We start from the raw sequence: 14,030 nt of genomic DNA, 5'->3' as shown, positions 1-14,030 counted from the left end.
GCCATCCTGCTGGACCAGTCCAAGACATTCGTGTGGATCAGCCTGCTCCTCAACACCGTCGACGCAGCATCCAGAGCCGGCCCAGTCGATCCTGACCCCACAGATCATCGCCCATGTGTTTGGACTCGAGATCGGCGTCGTTCGCGAGTGTCTCAAGAGCCTCAGTCTGGTCCTCGATCCTGGCGCCAATAGATTGGGTCCCCGAGGCAGCCAGTCCACCAACACCGAAGTCAAGTTCAACCACAAGTCGGTGGCGGACTATCTCCTCGGCGACGCATCGGCTGGCTATCCGTGGCATGTGTCGGACTCGTTCCACACGATGTTTGCCAAGGGATGTCTCGGCGTGATCCTCTCGCACGAGCCAGTGATCAACATCTGCGAGATCTTCGACTTTCACGACAAGATCCCAGACCTCGAGGACAGGGTCGCAGCCAAGATCACACCGTCGCTGCGATACAGCGTCGCCCACTGGATCACACACTTTGTGTGGTGTGTGGAAGGAGTGGCCGAGTCGAGTCCGGTGTGGCAGTCGGCCGAGATGGTCGATGTGGCAGCGGTGCTCACTCGGTTCGTCAAGACGCATGTGTTCTTCTGGCTCGAGTGTGGGTCGCTCACACATGTGGTCAAGCCGATCATTGAGCAACTGGCTGTGCTGCGAGGAGTGACCAACATGGCACCCAGCACCATCGTCGACGACACCACGAAGGAACTGGTCAAGGACACGTATCGATTCATCCGCGAGTTTGCCGATCCGATCATCAAGAGTGCACCACAGGTGTACAACTCGGGATATGCATTCACACCAAAGGAGACAACGATCTACAAGACATATGCCGACCAACTCGAGGACAAGATCCCGTTCCTGGTCACGGCTGGTCCAGCACCCACCTGGGATCCGTGGATGATGACACTCACAGGACATACACACTGGGTGAACTCTGCGGCGATCTCGCCCAATGGCAAGTGGATTGTCTCTGGCTCGGTCGACAACAAGATCAAAGTGTGGGATGGAGTACTGGCCAGCTGAAACACACCCTCCGGGGATATACCAACTGGGTTACCTCCGTCATTATGGCACATGGGAGCAACTGGATCATTTCTGCTTCTGGCGACCACAAAATCAAGATATGGGATGCCGCCTCAGGTCGTCTGAAACAAATTCTTGATGGCCACGACAGCTACCTAATATCAATTGTTATCTCAGCCGATAGTAAGTTTATCAGGTCTCGGGATATCTATGCCAATCAAATCCTCTGGAGCTAGCGAAGCAATGGATTTGCTCGTGTCTCCGAAGCTTCTGTCTACCATAAAATTGTATTCCACCCACCCTTTTTGAATGAGTGGATCAAAGTCGACAATGCACCCCAGTGGATTCGCCATGCCAACGATATTGTCAAAGTTCCTCAATACTTATTCGATGAAGATTGGGATATCCATACATTAACTCCGTCTGGTGGTCTTGTCATGGTCAAAACTCATCCTGTTGTCATTCAGGTGAGCTTTTTCCTCCGCCATATTCGATTCTTGGCCCATCACTGACACCTTCACCACCAGCCAAGCTTCTGTTTCACATTCCCTGCCAGCACAAACCTCATCCAACAACGTAATCGAATCAATCATCGTGAATAATTCATAGCATGTCAGAGACGTCAATAACAAGCGAGTCGGGATGGGTATGAAGTCGCCAAATACCGTCAAATGAAACAATCTCGGCGACAATTTATACACAAACGAAGTTGCCCAAGAAATGGCCCAAACCATCACGTCGAGCATTGGGCTCCTCATTGAACATGTTAAAAACTTCAAGTGGCGAGTCAAGTTTCCAAACTCCAATTGATCAATCAATGGGAAGCAAGGAATATCTCCGGTCCAACCTTGAATGGGTATTGTATGGCTTTTTGCCCACTCAGTCTCGACCGTTAACGCAGATTTTATAACAGCAAAACTCTTCAATCAGTCTGATTTATTACCGCAAGCAACGGATTTCCACCCAGTTGTCTCTCCCGAGCAAGTATTTGTCCTCGGTCGTAGAAGAGCATGTCATCAAATCAAACGAACTCAAGATACCTTTAAGAGTTCTCTTATCGGGGAGTAAGATGATCAGTTCCAGTGGGATGACAAACCGCTCTATCTGGGATGGTTGGATGGTCAGTTCACGGGAGCAATTAATTTGAGGCAAATCGATCATCAAACGTCCACAGAATGCGGCGTGAGTCCTCACGCTCACCTATTTGCAGATGTTGTATTTGGCCCGTTGTATGAAATTTGAAATCATGTTTACATATTGAGGGCCTTGAGTCTGTTGGTGGCATCTTCATGACCTTGGTCGGCGGACTTTCGATACCACATAATGGCACTGTTGGTGTCTTCGGCAAGACCAACGCCGAATCGATAGCAGTCGCCGAGTTCAGCCTGTCCATATCGATTGTCTTGCTCGGCTGATTTGCGATACCACTCAAGTGCTTTGGATTCGTCCAGGCTCGTAGCGCGTCCGCCACAGTAGCACCAACCAACCATCCACTGCCCATACGAGTTGCCTTGGTTGGCCGACTCGTTGTACCACTCGAATGCCTTTGCTTCGTCCTCCGATACTCCCCGGCCCCAGTAGAGACACATTCCGATCCAGAACTGGCTGTCACTATGGCCTTCGTTGGCGAGCTGTTCGAAAACACCCGCTGCCTTCATCCAGTCCTCTGCGGCTCCGAATCCATGGAACACACACACACGGCCATGAGGTGCCTGCAAAGCCAGTCTCGATTTGATCCCAGCTTGCATAGCGTAAAGAACTTGCGAGCTTCGGGTGAGGCGGAGCCCACACTATTCCATCGTGATGCCAGGCACTCGGCCTCCCCGAGCTTGAACACATCCGACTTGTTCTCGCGGATGATCTTGATACCCTTTTGCATGTCCTGCTTGGTGCCTCGGCCAAGATAGTGCATCCACCCGACCATGTGTGCGGCGATAGGCTTGAGGGCCGCGTCGGTGGACTTGTTGCTAACTTCTTGCCAGTACCAGAGTGCGCTGCGGTCACTCTTGGTCACCCCCTCGCCCAGGAAAGCGAGCCAGCCAAGCTGGAAGGATGCTTCGAGGCTGCCACGGTCAGCAGCGGCCTTGAAGAGCTGGGCAGCAAGCTTCCAACCCGCGTGGCGGGCAGGGAGACCTTCCGATACCACCTTGGCGGCATCGAGACAAGCATCGGGATGGCCTTGCTTGGCGCGAGTGATCAGGTTGACTGGGATATCGGTAGAGTCGATGCCATCAAACTTGAGTTCGGGGGGACGACTGGACTGGGACGGGGAGCGACGGTTTATATCGAGGCTGCCGAAATGGCTGGCAACCCAGCCGACGGAAGGGGTCTTGACAGTGCCGAGAGCGGGGCCGGCAGCGACGGCGGCATGACTGTATGGCTTGAGGATGACAAGGATATCAGGGAAGGCAGGGCGGTGGGTCGGGTCGTGGGCCCAGCAGCGTTCGATGAGCGCCCAGACGTCGTCGGGAATGGCGCTGATCCGCTTGGGGCGCTTGCCCTTGCAGGAAATGCGTTCAATCACCCGAGCGCGCATGGCTTGTCCGTCCTCTGTCGTCCAGACAGGCTTGGCATCGTTGAGGACCTCGTACATGGTGATGGCAAATGCATAAACATCGGTCTTCATGGTAGATCCGCTGGGGTCATCGTCGAGCATCTCGGGAGCCATATAGCCTTCGGTGCCGCCAGTCGGCCTGCTGTTTCGGTTGCGGTCCATCGAGGCAGAAGTGTGCTTGGTGCGGGACATGCCAAAGTCGGTGATGACAGCACTAAACGAGGCATTCAGGAGGATGTTCAGGGCCTTGAGGTCGCCATGGATGATGCGGCGGCCGTGAAGATATGCCATCCCCGAAGCCACTTGGTAGAGCAGACGGAGCTTCTCCTCGAGTGGCACAGTGTTGTTGGCAACATAGTCACGCACTGTGCCGTTGGGCATGAACGGCGAGACCATGAATGGAGGAATCGGGTTGCCGCCCTCGTCCTGGTCGCAGGCGCCGAGCAGCGGTAGGATGTGTGGATGGCTGAGCTGACTCGATATGTTGATCTCATCGCGGTGATCAATGAGTTCGCGCTTGCTGCATGCGCCGAGGAGCTGCTTGATGGCGACCTGGGAGCCAAAGTATGTGCCGGTGAAGACCTCGCCAAAGCCACCACGGCCGATGGGGTTGGCCGAGCGGCCGGTGATGTCGCTGGGCGAGATGTACCAGGACTGGCACTCGGCGGGGGGCCGAACAATCCTCTGGCTGGCCATGTTGCAGGGGCGGGTGGAAGCAAGTGGGCGGAAGCAAGTGGGTGCAAGCCAGAGACGAGACGAGGGGAGACGAGGGAAAGGTCGAAAGCGAGGAGCGAAATGCATCGAAATGTCCCAATGCACGACACTATCGCCAAATGGAGCGATTTTGAGTGACACGGTCGCGACTTGCGAGCCTTGGACGAGGCAAATATCGCAGGCCAGGAACACTTGACCTGAGCAATACGATCGTGGTACGATTTTCTTGCAAACTACCCTTGGCCAACATTCTCGGAATCGATCAGGAGCTGGATCCTAGGGTCCTGCAATTGAGATTTACGTGTTGCTACAGATGATCTGCGCGGCATGTCTCTGCTGCCAGTCCAGTCCCGACCACACCAACGAAAGGGCGAGAGCGGTAGCGGCAGTTGCGGTCACTGCAAGTCATGGCAAGATGAGGGAGGAAGTCGCATCGCAGAGAGCAGATCGCTGGAACAACTCGGCGAGCGGATTATAGGGCTTATGTGCCGATCGAAGCCGTTCAGTCCATGCATTGAGATGTCCCGTTTCAGGATGAGTTCGTAATGTGACTCACATACACGAATGTCACAGTTGCTGCGCTTCGAACGCCTGGGACAAGCCCTGTGCCACAGCCAAGCCACACCCTTGGCGAGCTTGTCTATCAGGCCTTGCTGCAGCCCCGCCGTGGCGTGTTCACAGGGAGCGGGGGCGTTGCCTGCGCTTCCAACAAAGAGTCGCTCTCGCACAGGTTTCAGAATCGCCGCCTTGCACCACAAACAGAGGGCCTTGCATCACGGTATCAGTCCAAGCATATCGACCAGACAAGGCCAGCGGGAGTCACAAAACGTGTCGGCTGTTTCCCTTCTCGATCCACTGAAGGCCACGGAGACGCTTTGGGGATCCCATGTTTCAGATGAGCGCGTTGGCGCCTCACGTTGCCCTCCTCCACCAAGCGAGCCCACGGCCATAGAAAAGGACGGTGCCGCTCTCGCCCCGTTCGAATCCCCAAGGTTGATGCTGAGACCTTCCGAACGCTGGGACACCATGATTCTATCTCAACTTGCGTCTCTTCTTGGGTTCTCGGCTGCCCTCAACTCCACTGCCCCGTCAAGGCTCACTCCCACTGCTGGGCAGTTTCCGGTGAGACTAGCTCTCCTTGCGCATCCCAGCGGTTCAGATATGGATAGAACCGACCGAGGAGCTGATCGATGGCAAACGTGCCTTGCCTCAGAGCTGGAGTTGGAAATCAAGGACGGCGCCCAGAACTTGACAGGCTGACCTGATTCGCTACTCACACTTGATATCCTCGCTTTGTCAAGACCGTCTGGAACAATGGATCTTCGTACTCAATCCCGCTCACATGGACAATTAACGGCGATGGCCGATATACTTCGGGCGATCTTGTTCAAATTCTCATTTATCCTGCTGTAAGTTGATTTCTCCAAAGCAAATGGCTCTTACGCAATGTACCATCCGGAGCATCCATCTTTGGTGGCGGATATTGACCCCGCTTTCGTTTGATTCCATACTCTGAATAGAGTGAATTAGCAGCATCCTTCACCAATGGTCAAATCGGACAGCTTACCGTGCCCAATGGCGGATCTCAAACTGTTCAAGTGACCGTCCCGCCAGATACACCTTCAAATGTCTATGAAGTGGAAATTTTGGATCCTAATTCAGATGGCTTTTATTCAGTAATCGGAACCGTCACAGTCAAGGATGTTGCGCCAACACCTCCGCCACCGCCTCCAAGCACCTCATCGGTAAGCTATCCACTGTTGAACAATAATTCAACCCTCTCTCCCTCCCACATTCTCGCATGCAACTCACAGAATCTCGTCCTTGTCCTTGACATTTGTCCAGTCCTCAACCACGACCACGACCACGACCAAGACGACAACGACGACCACGACCACGACGACGACCACGACGACGATCAGATCCTCCACAACCACCACTGCGACGTCTTCGCTGGCGTCCTCATCTTCGTCTTCTCCCCTGTCGTCCACCACAACAACCAGCTTGTCTCCGCTGAGTACCGTCGCCGTCCCTCCTTCCCCCACCCAGCCAGATGGCACGGCCGGAGGAAGCGGTGCAGGCGGAGGCGCAAGTGTATCCCCCAGTCCGTCTCCTTCGCCACTGCCACAAGGCTCGCCCCCAAACCCTCTACTCATTACTGCTGGAGTGGTTGGTGGGGCAGCTGTCGTCGGCACGTTTGCCTTCTTGGGAACAAAGTACTACCACCAGAGACTGGGCAAGTCCGCCAATGTCACCATGAACTGCGAACAAGGCGAGCAAGTCCTGCAGAGTCCAAAGCCCCACCACCACCACCAAGACCGACATCACCACCATGACCATGACCGTCACCACCACCATGACCAAGACCGACATCACCACCACCACCATTCTCACCACGAATTGCCTCACCCTCAACCCCCTCCACAACCTAATCCTCAACAACCCCAGAATCCTGCTGAGCCCAACGATCCTGCCCACGCAGATGCCAATCCAAACCGCGGACAACCTCTCCAGCCAAACAAAAACAACACCCCACCCCTTGCGAACCATCCAAGTTCAAGTAACCCAATCCCCCAATCTGGTGGTGGCGGCGGCGTTCCCGATAGCATTAGTGGCATCCCTGCACCTGGCACGGGCGGCGGAGTCTCTGGCCCCGTCGTCGCCTCAGGAATCGTCAAGGTCATGGCCCCATCCATCCCGTTTGCCAAGTACATTGCCATGAGAACGACAAAAGAAAACGGTTCCGCCGAGCCTCATAACGATCTGTTGGTCGATGTGCCTCATGGGGCCATTGCCCTTGACGGCTCAAATCCTTACTCCTACCATCATGTTGCCGGACAGGCCTATCAAGGAAACAACCTCGCCGAAGTCATGTTCTCGAGAGCTGCTGCCGGTCCGAGTGAAATCGACATCTGGACCTACCAGAGGGTGTGTGTGCTGGAAGAATGGCCCAACGGCTGGTGTCTCATTGAGAACGAACACCGTCAACGCGGCTATGCGCCCACGAACCATCTCAGACGACTTTGATCTGACAACGCCTCGCACAAAAACACACGGGGCACCCAACAGACAACGAGCTGCCCGATTTCTCTCTTGTATGAATGATGTTATCTTCTATTCGATTATCAATACGAAATGATTGGATTCTTACCACCACTGCTGCCTCCAGTCACCTGGGCGATTATCAGCTTGAGAGCCTGTCCGTATTCCTTGGCTGATCCTCAGAGGTGCTAGACGACATGAGCAATCTGGGAAGCAAGGGTGGTGGAACAGGTAGCGTCCGTGTCTCTGTCGAGTCGGAGGTCGTTGGCTCGTTCTGGGTTGGCCTCGGATTTGAGCGGCGAGGGCTTTGATCCTCTGTCGACACTGTTCTGTTCGCGGGTGTTGATCGAGCCACCGAAATCGGGGTTCACCACAGATCCTCGGATTCAGAATCAGTTTAGCTTAACTTTGTGTTTGCTATCTGGATAATTTCTGATATAAATCCCAAATAGTATAGTGGCTAGTACTCCCGCCTGTCACGCGGGCGACCAGGGTTCGATTCCCTGTTTGGGAGATTTGCTTTTTGGTGTTTTCCAGTCACACCGACACTTCCACATTCTTTCCATATTCTCCTCCGTCTCTCAACTTGTCCAAAAAGAAACTCGCCAAAGTGCGATTCGCCTCTGACTGCACAATGCACCCTCAATTCGTGATTCACAGAGTATTCACTCCGCATGGACAGAGACATCGTGATTCCATCTTGAACCAAAAACAAATACACCAGATTCTAGGCTACAACACAACACAACAATACACTTGATGTTTCGGCACTTTTTTTTGTGTCTCTCCATCCGCCCGCCCGCTCCGCCGTGCTCCAGGGGAAAGGAATCGCTGCAATCCAGGTGACGGTCGCAAGTAGAGTAAGGAGGGGGGGGGCAGTCCAAGATTCACACGGTTTGTGCGGTATGAGATAGGCTGCTCTTCCACTACAAAATACCATTTGAATAGTACTGAAGCACGAATCGATGTGCCGCATGGGAAGGCGCAGAGAAGAAAGGTTCAAATATGAGTAAAACGCAGACCCGAATGGGTGTTGCACGCTACGACATCGCTCCAATACAGTATCGCTGCAAAAGTCGTTTCACCATTTTGCACTCACTCACTCGCTCGCTCCCCCTCCCTCCCGGTCTGTCAAGACTGAGCCATACCTGGAACGCATCATAGAGTCGTGTGAACACGTTGTTGCAGCTGCTGTCAACCAGTCGATCGACCAGCTCGGACACCTGCTTGTCGGTCAGGATCAACTGGAAACGCTCCTGGAGAGCGGCACTGACAGGATACTGGTCGCGTTGATGCGCGGTCGTCTGTTGCGCAGAGATCGAGCTCGAGCTGCTGGTCGCGCTGAGTGGGGCCGGATGCTGCTGTCCCGCGAGGCCTTGAGCCGCATGGGCAACGGCATCGTGGCCACCGGCGGCGCCACCCTCTTTGGAAAAGAAGGGAAGCATGGACGACGCCGTGGGCGGGATGTACACAGTCGTGGGCTTTTGCGAGGCTCCGGTGAAGCAAGGCAGCGTCGACTCTGCCATGTGGTTGATCGGCAAGATGAAATCGACAATGTGTGTCAGGATCACTGTAGCAGACTGATTTGCACGTCGCCAACCACGCCTTTGCCCATCGCAAGCATCACAGCCATCACCATCATGGGCAGCAGTGCAAAGATGCATTCACAACGAGCACTATGCAGCTCCGAGCAAGTGTCCGCTCTGGAGCAAGCAGGGCGACTCGCACATCGTCTCACCTTTCTCCATCATCTCGACAAGGACGACGATCTGCTCGTATTTCTTGCGCAGTGCCAGGAAGGCCTGCTTCAGCAAACTCCGGAACTCCTTGAACTTATCGCTACCAAGCCCGCCGAGGATGTCAATGTATTCCTGGGGGAGCTTGAACGGCGCCAGCTCGAAGCCGACCGAGCCGGGCGAGTTGGTCAGCATGAAGCCAAAGTCAATGTGGATGCAGTGGCCCTGGTTGTCGAGCAGAATGTTGCCATTGTGTCTGCGAATCCGATGGTGTTGAGTCGATGACAAACAAGTGTGCCAGATCAATGGGTGGATCAGCGCACAGTTTTGGATGCAAGGGCAGCGCACAGTTCCGGATGCAAGGGCAGTATGCAGCACATGAGCGGAGCCAAGTCGCTCGGCTAGCTGCCAAAGATGGCTACTGACCTATCCTTGATCTGGAAAAGGTGGCAAATGACGGAATAGCCCGCCAAACTGCGCATGAAGCAATCCTGGGCCTGCCGGAACGACTCCGAGTCAGGGTGGCCAAATTCCTGCGGCACAAACGGGTGGTTTTAGTGACGTGTCGCCGAGATTGCGTTTCCAGCGATGTCCGTGCAGAACAGAGTGGCTTGCTGTCTCAGAATAGAATGACGATTGCTGCAGCATGCTTTTCCTGTGCTGGACGCTTCAAGTCGACCTCAACTTTGCAGCCGACCGTTCCGTATCCACGGCAGTCATGACCAATCGACGCAGAAAAATAACGAGCGGTACCTGGATAAAGTAGTCGTAGAGAGTGAACTGCGCTCCTTCCTCATGCTGCTTGCGCGAGTAGCCCTCCTTCTTGATGGAGTGGATCGAAATCGAGTTGCGGATGGTCTCGACAAGTCCAGACTGGTCCGATGTAACAAGGATTCGGAAGCTTTATCGACATCCCCAGAAGAAGTCGGCATCGAGGCAAACGCCAGGGTCAGCGAAGCAGGCCAGGAGCGACTCGGATATACTCAAGCGGAACCAAGTGGCCGCGCCGGAAGACACGGCTGCACTCAACCCGGATGTCCTCCGCTCCAGACTGCGTAACACCGGGGTATCGTGTCGCGGCCTTACTTGTGGACCCAGGCGGGGCATTTGGCTTCGTCCCAGATCATCTGGCACTCTCGAATCAGCTGAAGAGCAAGCTGCTCCTGGCGAAGATCTGCGCCTGACTTGACAATGACCGAGAGGAGGGTCCAGTCGGGGTACTTGCCGTATGGCGACGAGGCGCGGATACGAGCCTCCTTGGCCTCCCAGGTCTCCCGGAAGACCGCCGCTGGATGGCCGGAACCGTCAGGAACAAGTTCTTAGTTCGAAATCCAACCGGATCGGCAGCCAGTCCCCCGTCTCACGACAAATCAGAGACATGACCGCATCACTGCATGGACAGATCCAAGGGAAACAGCACACCATTTCCTGCCACATACCGCTTGGGTCTTCCTTGTCCTTCCTGATGACATCGTACACAATCTCCTTGGTCTGGCCATCCACCAGATACCCGTCCTCGACCTCGGCAACTTGTGTGCCGCTGTCCTTGCCAGCCGCTCGGCTGGCAGTCTGTTGCTGGAGAGCACTCATGCGGCGCTCCTCCAGGGCAGTCATCTCAACGATGATCCGCTTGCGGATGTTTTCGTAGTCGGCGGAGGACTTTGATGCGTTGCGCCGCGAGAGTGTGTCGCGCCGCGCAGGCTTGGGGGTCGAGGGGTTTGAATCGCCCTTACCCGCGGATGCAGCAGAGCTGTCCGCCTCGCGCTGCTGCTGGTGGTAGAGCTGCGAAAGCATAACCGCAGCGGTTCTCATCCGCTCCGAGAACTCGTCCACCTTGATGTTCTGGAGGGCGTTGTGGCGACGGTCCTGGATCTCCTGGTGGTACTGCAGACTGCTCGCGCGTCCGCTGTGGTCCGCTGGGCTGGAGTTGGGCACGTCGGGCACGGACGTAGAGTTGGAGTCTCCGTGCTCTTGCGCAGGCGAGTCGGAGGTCCGTGGGGTGGTCGTCGGTGGGGTCACGATGCCAAGCTGCTCCGGCGCAGAGACGGCCTTGACCGCGCCGGCGACATCCGAATCGATATCGCTCGGGTGATCCGCTGCCTCAAAGTGCACAGCATCGGCCAGCTCGATGTGGCTGATGTTCTCGGAGGCGATCGGCGTGGGCATATGCTCGAGAACCTCTACTACGATCAAATACGGAACCTGAACAAAGACATACGCGACGCATGAGCCACGGCAAAAGCACAGCCTCAGCCCGTTCGGATCGGCCATGGGTGAGGGGAGCAGAAGTTGTGCGCAAACAAGCAAATGCCTGCAGAGTAACCCTGGCCTTGCCACAGCATCGTCGCCGCTGCACATGCTATGCCTACCCGGTCCGCCGAGTTCAGGACAACCGAGTCTTCGGATGAAATCCGCACAATGCGGTGGTGTTCTCCCACAGTGCTGTTTGCCGGACACCACATTGGAATGCAGACTTCGGCCGGGAGGTTGTGGTTCAGCAGCTCGAGCTCGGCAATGAGGCTGTTTTGCCGAGCAGGCTTTGGCACCGAGCGGAGGCGGTCGCCGATATCGACCAGGGTCATGACAAACTGCAGCTGCGAGTGGAAGTAGTGGCTGTGAACAAGACTCTCGGTAAGGTGCTGGGCGCCGACTTCGGGGCGAAGCTGCGGCGAGTGCTCGTGCAGCGATGCCGCCGACGAGTTAGTGCGCGGTGTTTGCATGCCAAGGGCTTGAGATGTCTTTTCGACATAGCGGTCAAAGGAGAAGGCGGAGCCCTGGTGCAGATCCTCGAGCGAGGGCGACGTGACGGGAAACCGGGACTGGGCCTTGATGCTCGCAACGACCGCACTCTCGCCGCGCGGTTCAGCCGAGGATGCAGATACAGCGGTGCTGGTGCGTGCTCCCAGGGATAGTCGGCCCTCTTCCTCGCCCGTGCTTGCTTGCGTCCAGAAGCTGGGGAGCCAGGAGCAAAACTTTCGCGCCTGGCTGAGGATCATGGAATGCGTGGACTGCGTCAGGGCAGGCGATGCAACGCCAGCCAGGATCATGCCCATGCCGACGAGCACGGGCTTGGCGTTGGGCTGGATGTGGAAAGTCGGGTACTCGGGCACTCGGGAGGGCTCGTTGGGCTTCAAGTCGGCAAAGACGATACTCTGACACCGGTGGTATATCCGACTGCCGACACGGAACGTGCGGCTTTGCGGATTGACTCGGACGTCGTTGATGGCAGCTTTGAGATACCAGAGTGTCTGTTGTGCAGGGCCGAGCATCGAGCACGAGTGCACGATGAGAATCGAACGGACAAAGCTGGGCCTTGGGACAGGTCTGCACCCGAATAGCCACCGAAGCACCCAGGACTGCGATGGCGACCAACGGCCTGCAGGCACAGATGGATTCACATACCAGGATCGCCATATGGTGCGATCGCTCGCACTGACTCATCAAGAAATCTTCGAGGGCAACCGAGGCCGACGATTTAGTGAGCAAGAGATGGCTGTCCGATGGGAACGGCAAAGACAGACGACGTCAGAGAAGCGATCCAGCAAGCAACGGCTGGCGACGTAGAGGTGCCTGCAGGAACCCGACGAGTGGCCCCGGCCTGACGTGGCCATGTGTCCGTTCAGGTTTCGAAGGTGGTAGGGTTGTCGCCATTCGGCAGACTGCTGTGATAATCGCAGCTCCATAAAATCGACCAATCCAAGCCTCCGTGCTGCACCGAAGCAGCCCACCAGTCCGGCGCCTGAGCGCGGCATTCTATCGAGGTCGGTAGAGCTGGCGACTCGCCCACAGGGATGGCAGTGTTCCGGTCAGAAGTCCTGCATCGGCCGCATCTCCTCGTGGCTAGGTTGTTTGGCAATCCAGGCAAGGCTGTTTTTTCCACCCGTCGATGGCCGATGTCGAGCTTCCTTATAATGCCGCTTCTTGGCAAAGCGAGCACGCCGCAAGGAGGACAGAGCAGGACAGGGCAGGACAGAGCAGGACAGCACGGGCGCTGCAGAGAGGCAAAGGAAGGGCCGTACCACAGCTGCGGGAGGAGAAACTCGATTTCATCTTGGGGAAACTCGTTGAGCCGATTGCAGATGTAGTGCTGAATGCCGACCGAGTCGGGGTATCGATGCAGGTACTGAATTGCGAGGCGAGAGTCGAAGAATTCGGATTCAAAGAGCCGCAGCAGCCACGACGAGTGCAGCGACATATTGACAGAGGATGGCGGTGGTTGGCAAGCTGGCGAGAGGAACTGAGGACCCGAGGGCTGAGAAAGGGGGACCTGGCGGGTATTTCCCGGTCAGCGGTTCTGGCAAAGACCGAGAGTATGATGATGGAATTGAGCACAGCGAGCACAAGAGGGAGGAAGGAGGCCCCCGGACCCTGCAAATCAACAAGCGATGCGGCCTGGAAGAGAGAGTGGTCGGTAGGCAGACGAGCAGGCTTGCTTGGGAGAGGGCTTGTTGGCGTCCTCGGCAATCAATCGGGCGAATGGGCGCTGGGAACCGTACACAACTCAGAGACAATCACAATCGGAAGGCGGGGGCTAACACGCACAGATCGGCAGGCCTGGAGGAGCGGGAGCGACGCAGGAGACTTGTCGGTGGCGATCCCAAGACGGCGATCCCGAGGCGGCAGCGGATGAGCAGGGCTGGCGAATGCCGCGGCGATCAGGCAAGAGACGAAGAGCCAGGAGGGGCACTGGCCGGATTTGGCCGAGCCAGGAGTGCCGAAAGCGACGCCAAACACGATGCGCGCGTGACACAGGCACGGCGACGGGCGGCGTGCACATGTACTGCCTGGAGATAACCCCTCCAATCCCAAATAGTATAGTGGCTAGTACTCCCGCCTGTCACGCGGGCGACCAGGGTTCGATTCCCTGTTTGGGAGATTTGCTTCTTTTTTTGGCAAATCTGCGTCTCTCAGGCCTCGTTCCTCTTCTGTCAGTGTTGCTGGGATATGCTGCTCGTTT

General features: G+C 56.1%; 5 protein-coding genes and 2 non-coding genes across 7 annotated transcripts; 2 read left to right on the top strand and 5 right to left on the bottom strand.

Moving 5' to 3' along the window:
• Window positions 1-2,277: 2,277 nt before the first annotated feature.
• On the bottom strand, window positions 2,278-2,685 carry BJ171DRAFT_428154 (uncharacterized protein; the record flags this gene model as incomplete). The annotated part of the gene is made up of 1 exon (XM_053107846.1): window positions 2,278-2,685. The coding sequence occupies one exon, from the start codon at window positions 2,683-2,685 to the stop codon at window positions 2,278-2,280; it is 408 nt and encodes a 135-aa protein (XP_052963050.1).
• A 734-nt stretch (window positions 2,686-3,419) lies between these two features.
• BJ171DRAFT_428078 (kinase-like domain-containing protein) lies at window positions 3,420-4,277 on the bottom strand (the record flags this gene model as incomplete). The annotated part of the gene is made up of 1 exon (XM_053107841.1): window positions 3,420-4,277. A coding segment is annotated over one exon (858 nt), but the record flags the coding sequence as incomplete, so codon positions are not given.
• Window positions 4,278-5,990: 1,713 nt separating this feature from the next.
• BJ171DRAFT_477922 (uncharacterized protein) lies at window positions 5,991-6,451 on the bottom strand (the record flags this gene model as incomplete). The annotated part of the gene is made up of 2 exons (XM_053108897.1): window positions 5,991-6,045; window positions 6,108-6,451. The coding sequence occupies 2 exons, from the start codon at window positions 6,449-6,451 to the stop codon at window positions 5,991-5,993; spliced, it is 399 nt and encodes a 132-aa protein (XP_052963048.1).
• A 1,328-nt stretch (window positions 6,452-7,779) lies between these two features.
• Window positions 7,780-7,851, top strand: BJ171DRAFT_t255. The gene has a single exon. It is a non-coding gene; the product is annotated as a tRNA-Asp (tRNA).
• A 122-nt stretch (window positions 7,852-7,973) lies between these two features.
• BJ171DRAFT_223530 (uncharacterized protein) lies at window positions 7,974-8,312 on the bottom strand. The gene has a single exon (XM_053106514.1). The coding sequence runs from the start codon at window positions 8,275-8,277 to the stop codon at window positions 8,065-8,067; it is 213 nt and encodes a 70-aa protein (XP_052963047.1). The 5' UTR covers window positions 8,278-8,312; the 3' UTR covers window positions 7,974-8,064.
• A 65-nt stretch (window positions 8,313-8,377) lies between these two features.
• On the bottom strand, window positions 8,378-13,268 carry BJ171DRAFT_477921 (uncharacterized protein; the record flags this gene model as incomplete). The annotated part of the gene is made up of 10 exons (XM_053108896.1): window positions 8,378-8,404; window positions 8,486-8,907; window positions 9,076-9,329; window positions 9,500-9,606; window positions 9,827-9,974; window positions 10,160-10,361; window positions 10,513-11,275; window positions 11,443-12,429; window positions 12,476-12,566; window positions 13,093-13,268. 10 exons carry the CDS (start codon window positions 13,266-13,268, stop codon window positions 8,378-8,380), a joined length of 3,177 nt encoding a protein of 1,058 aa, XP_052963046.1.
• A 608-nt stretch (window positions 13,269-13,876) lies between these two features.
• BJ171DRAFT_t256 lies at window positions 13,877-13,948 on the top strand. The gene has a single exon. It is a non-coding gene; the product is annotated as a tRNA-Asp (tRNA).
• Window positions 13,949-14,030: the final 82 nt, after the last annotated feature.

This window comes from Polychytrium aggregatum, assembly GCF_025602895.1.
Source record: "Polychytrium aggregatum strain JEL109 chromosome Unknown BJ171scaffold_44, whole genome shotgun sequence".
NCBI lineage: Eukaryota > Fungi > Chytridiomycota > Chytridiomycetes > Polychytriales > Polychytrium > Polychytrium aggregatum.
Note: the sequence above shows the minus strand (reverse complement) of the source record. Positions and strands in the feature narration are given on the sequence as shown.

Coding starts and splice junctions, on each gene's coding strand:
- BJ171DRAFT_223530 (XM_053106514.1), bottom strand. CDS start 8,277: ATGGTATTTTGTAGTGGAAGAGCAGCCTATCTCATACCGCACAAACCG.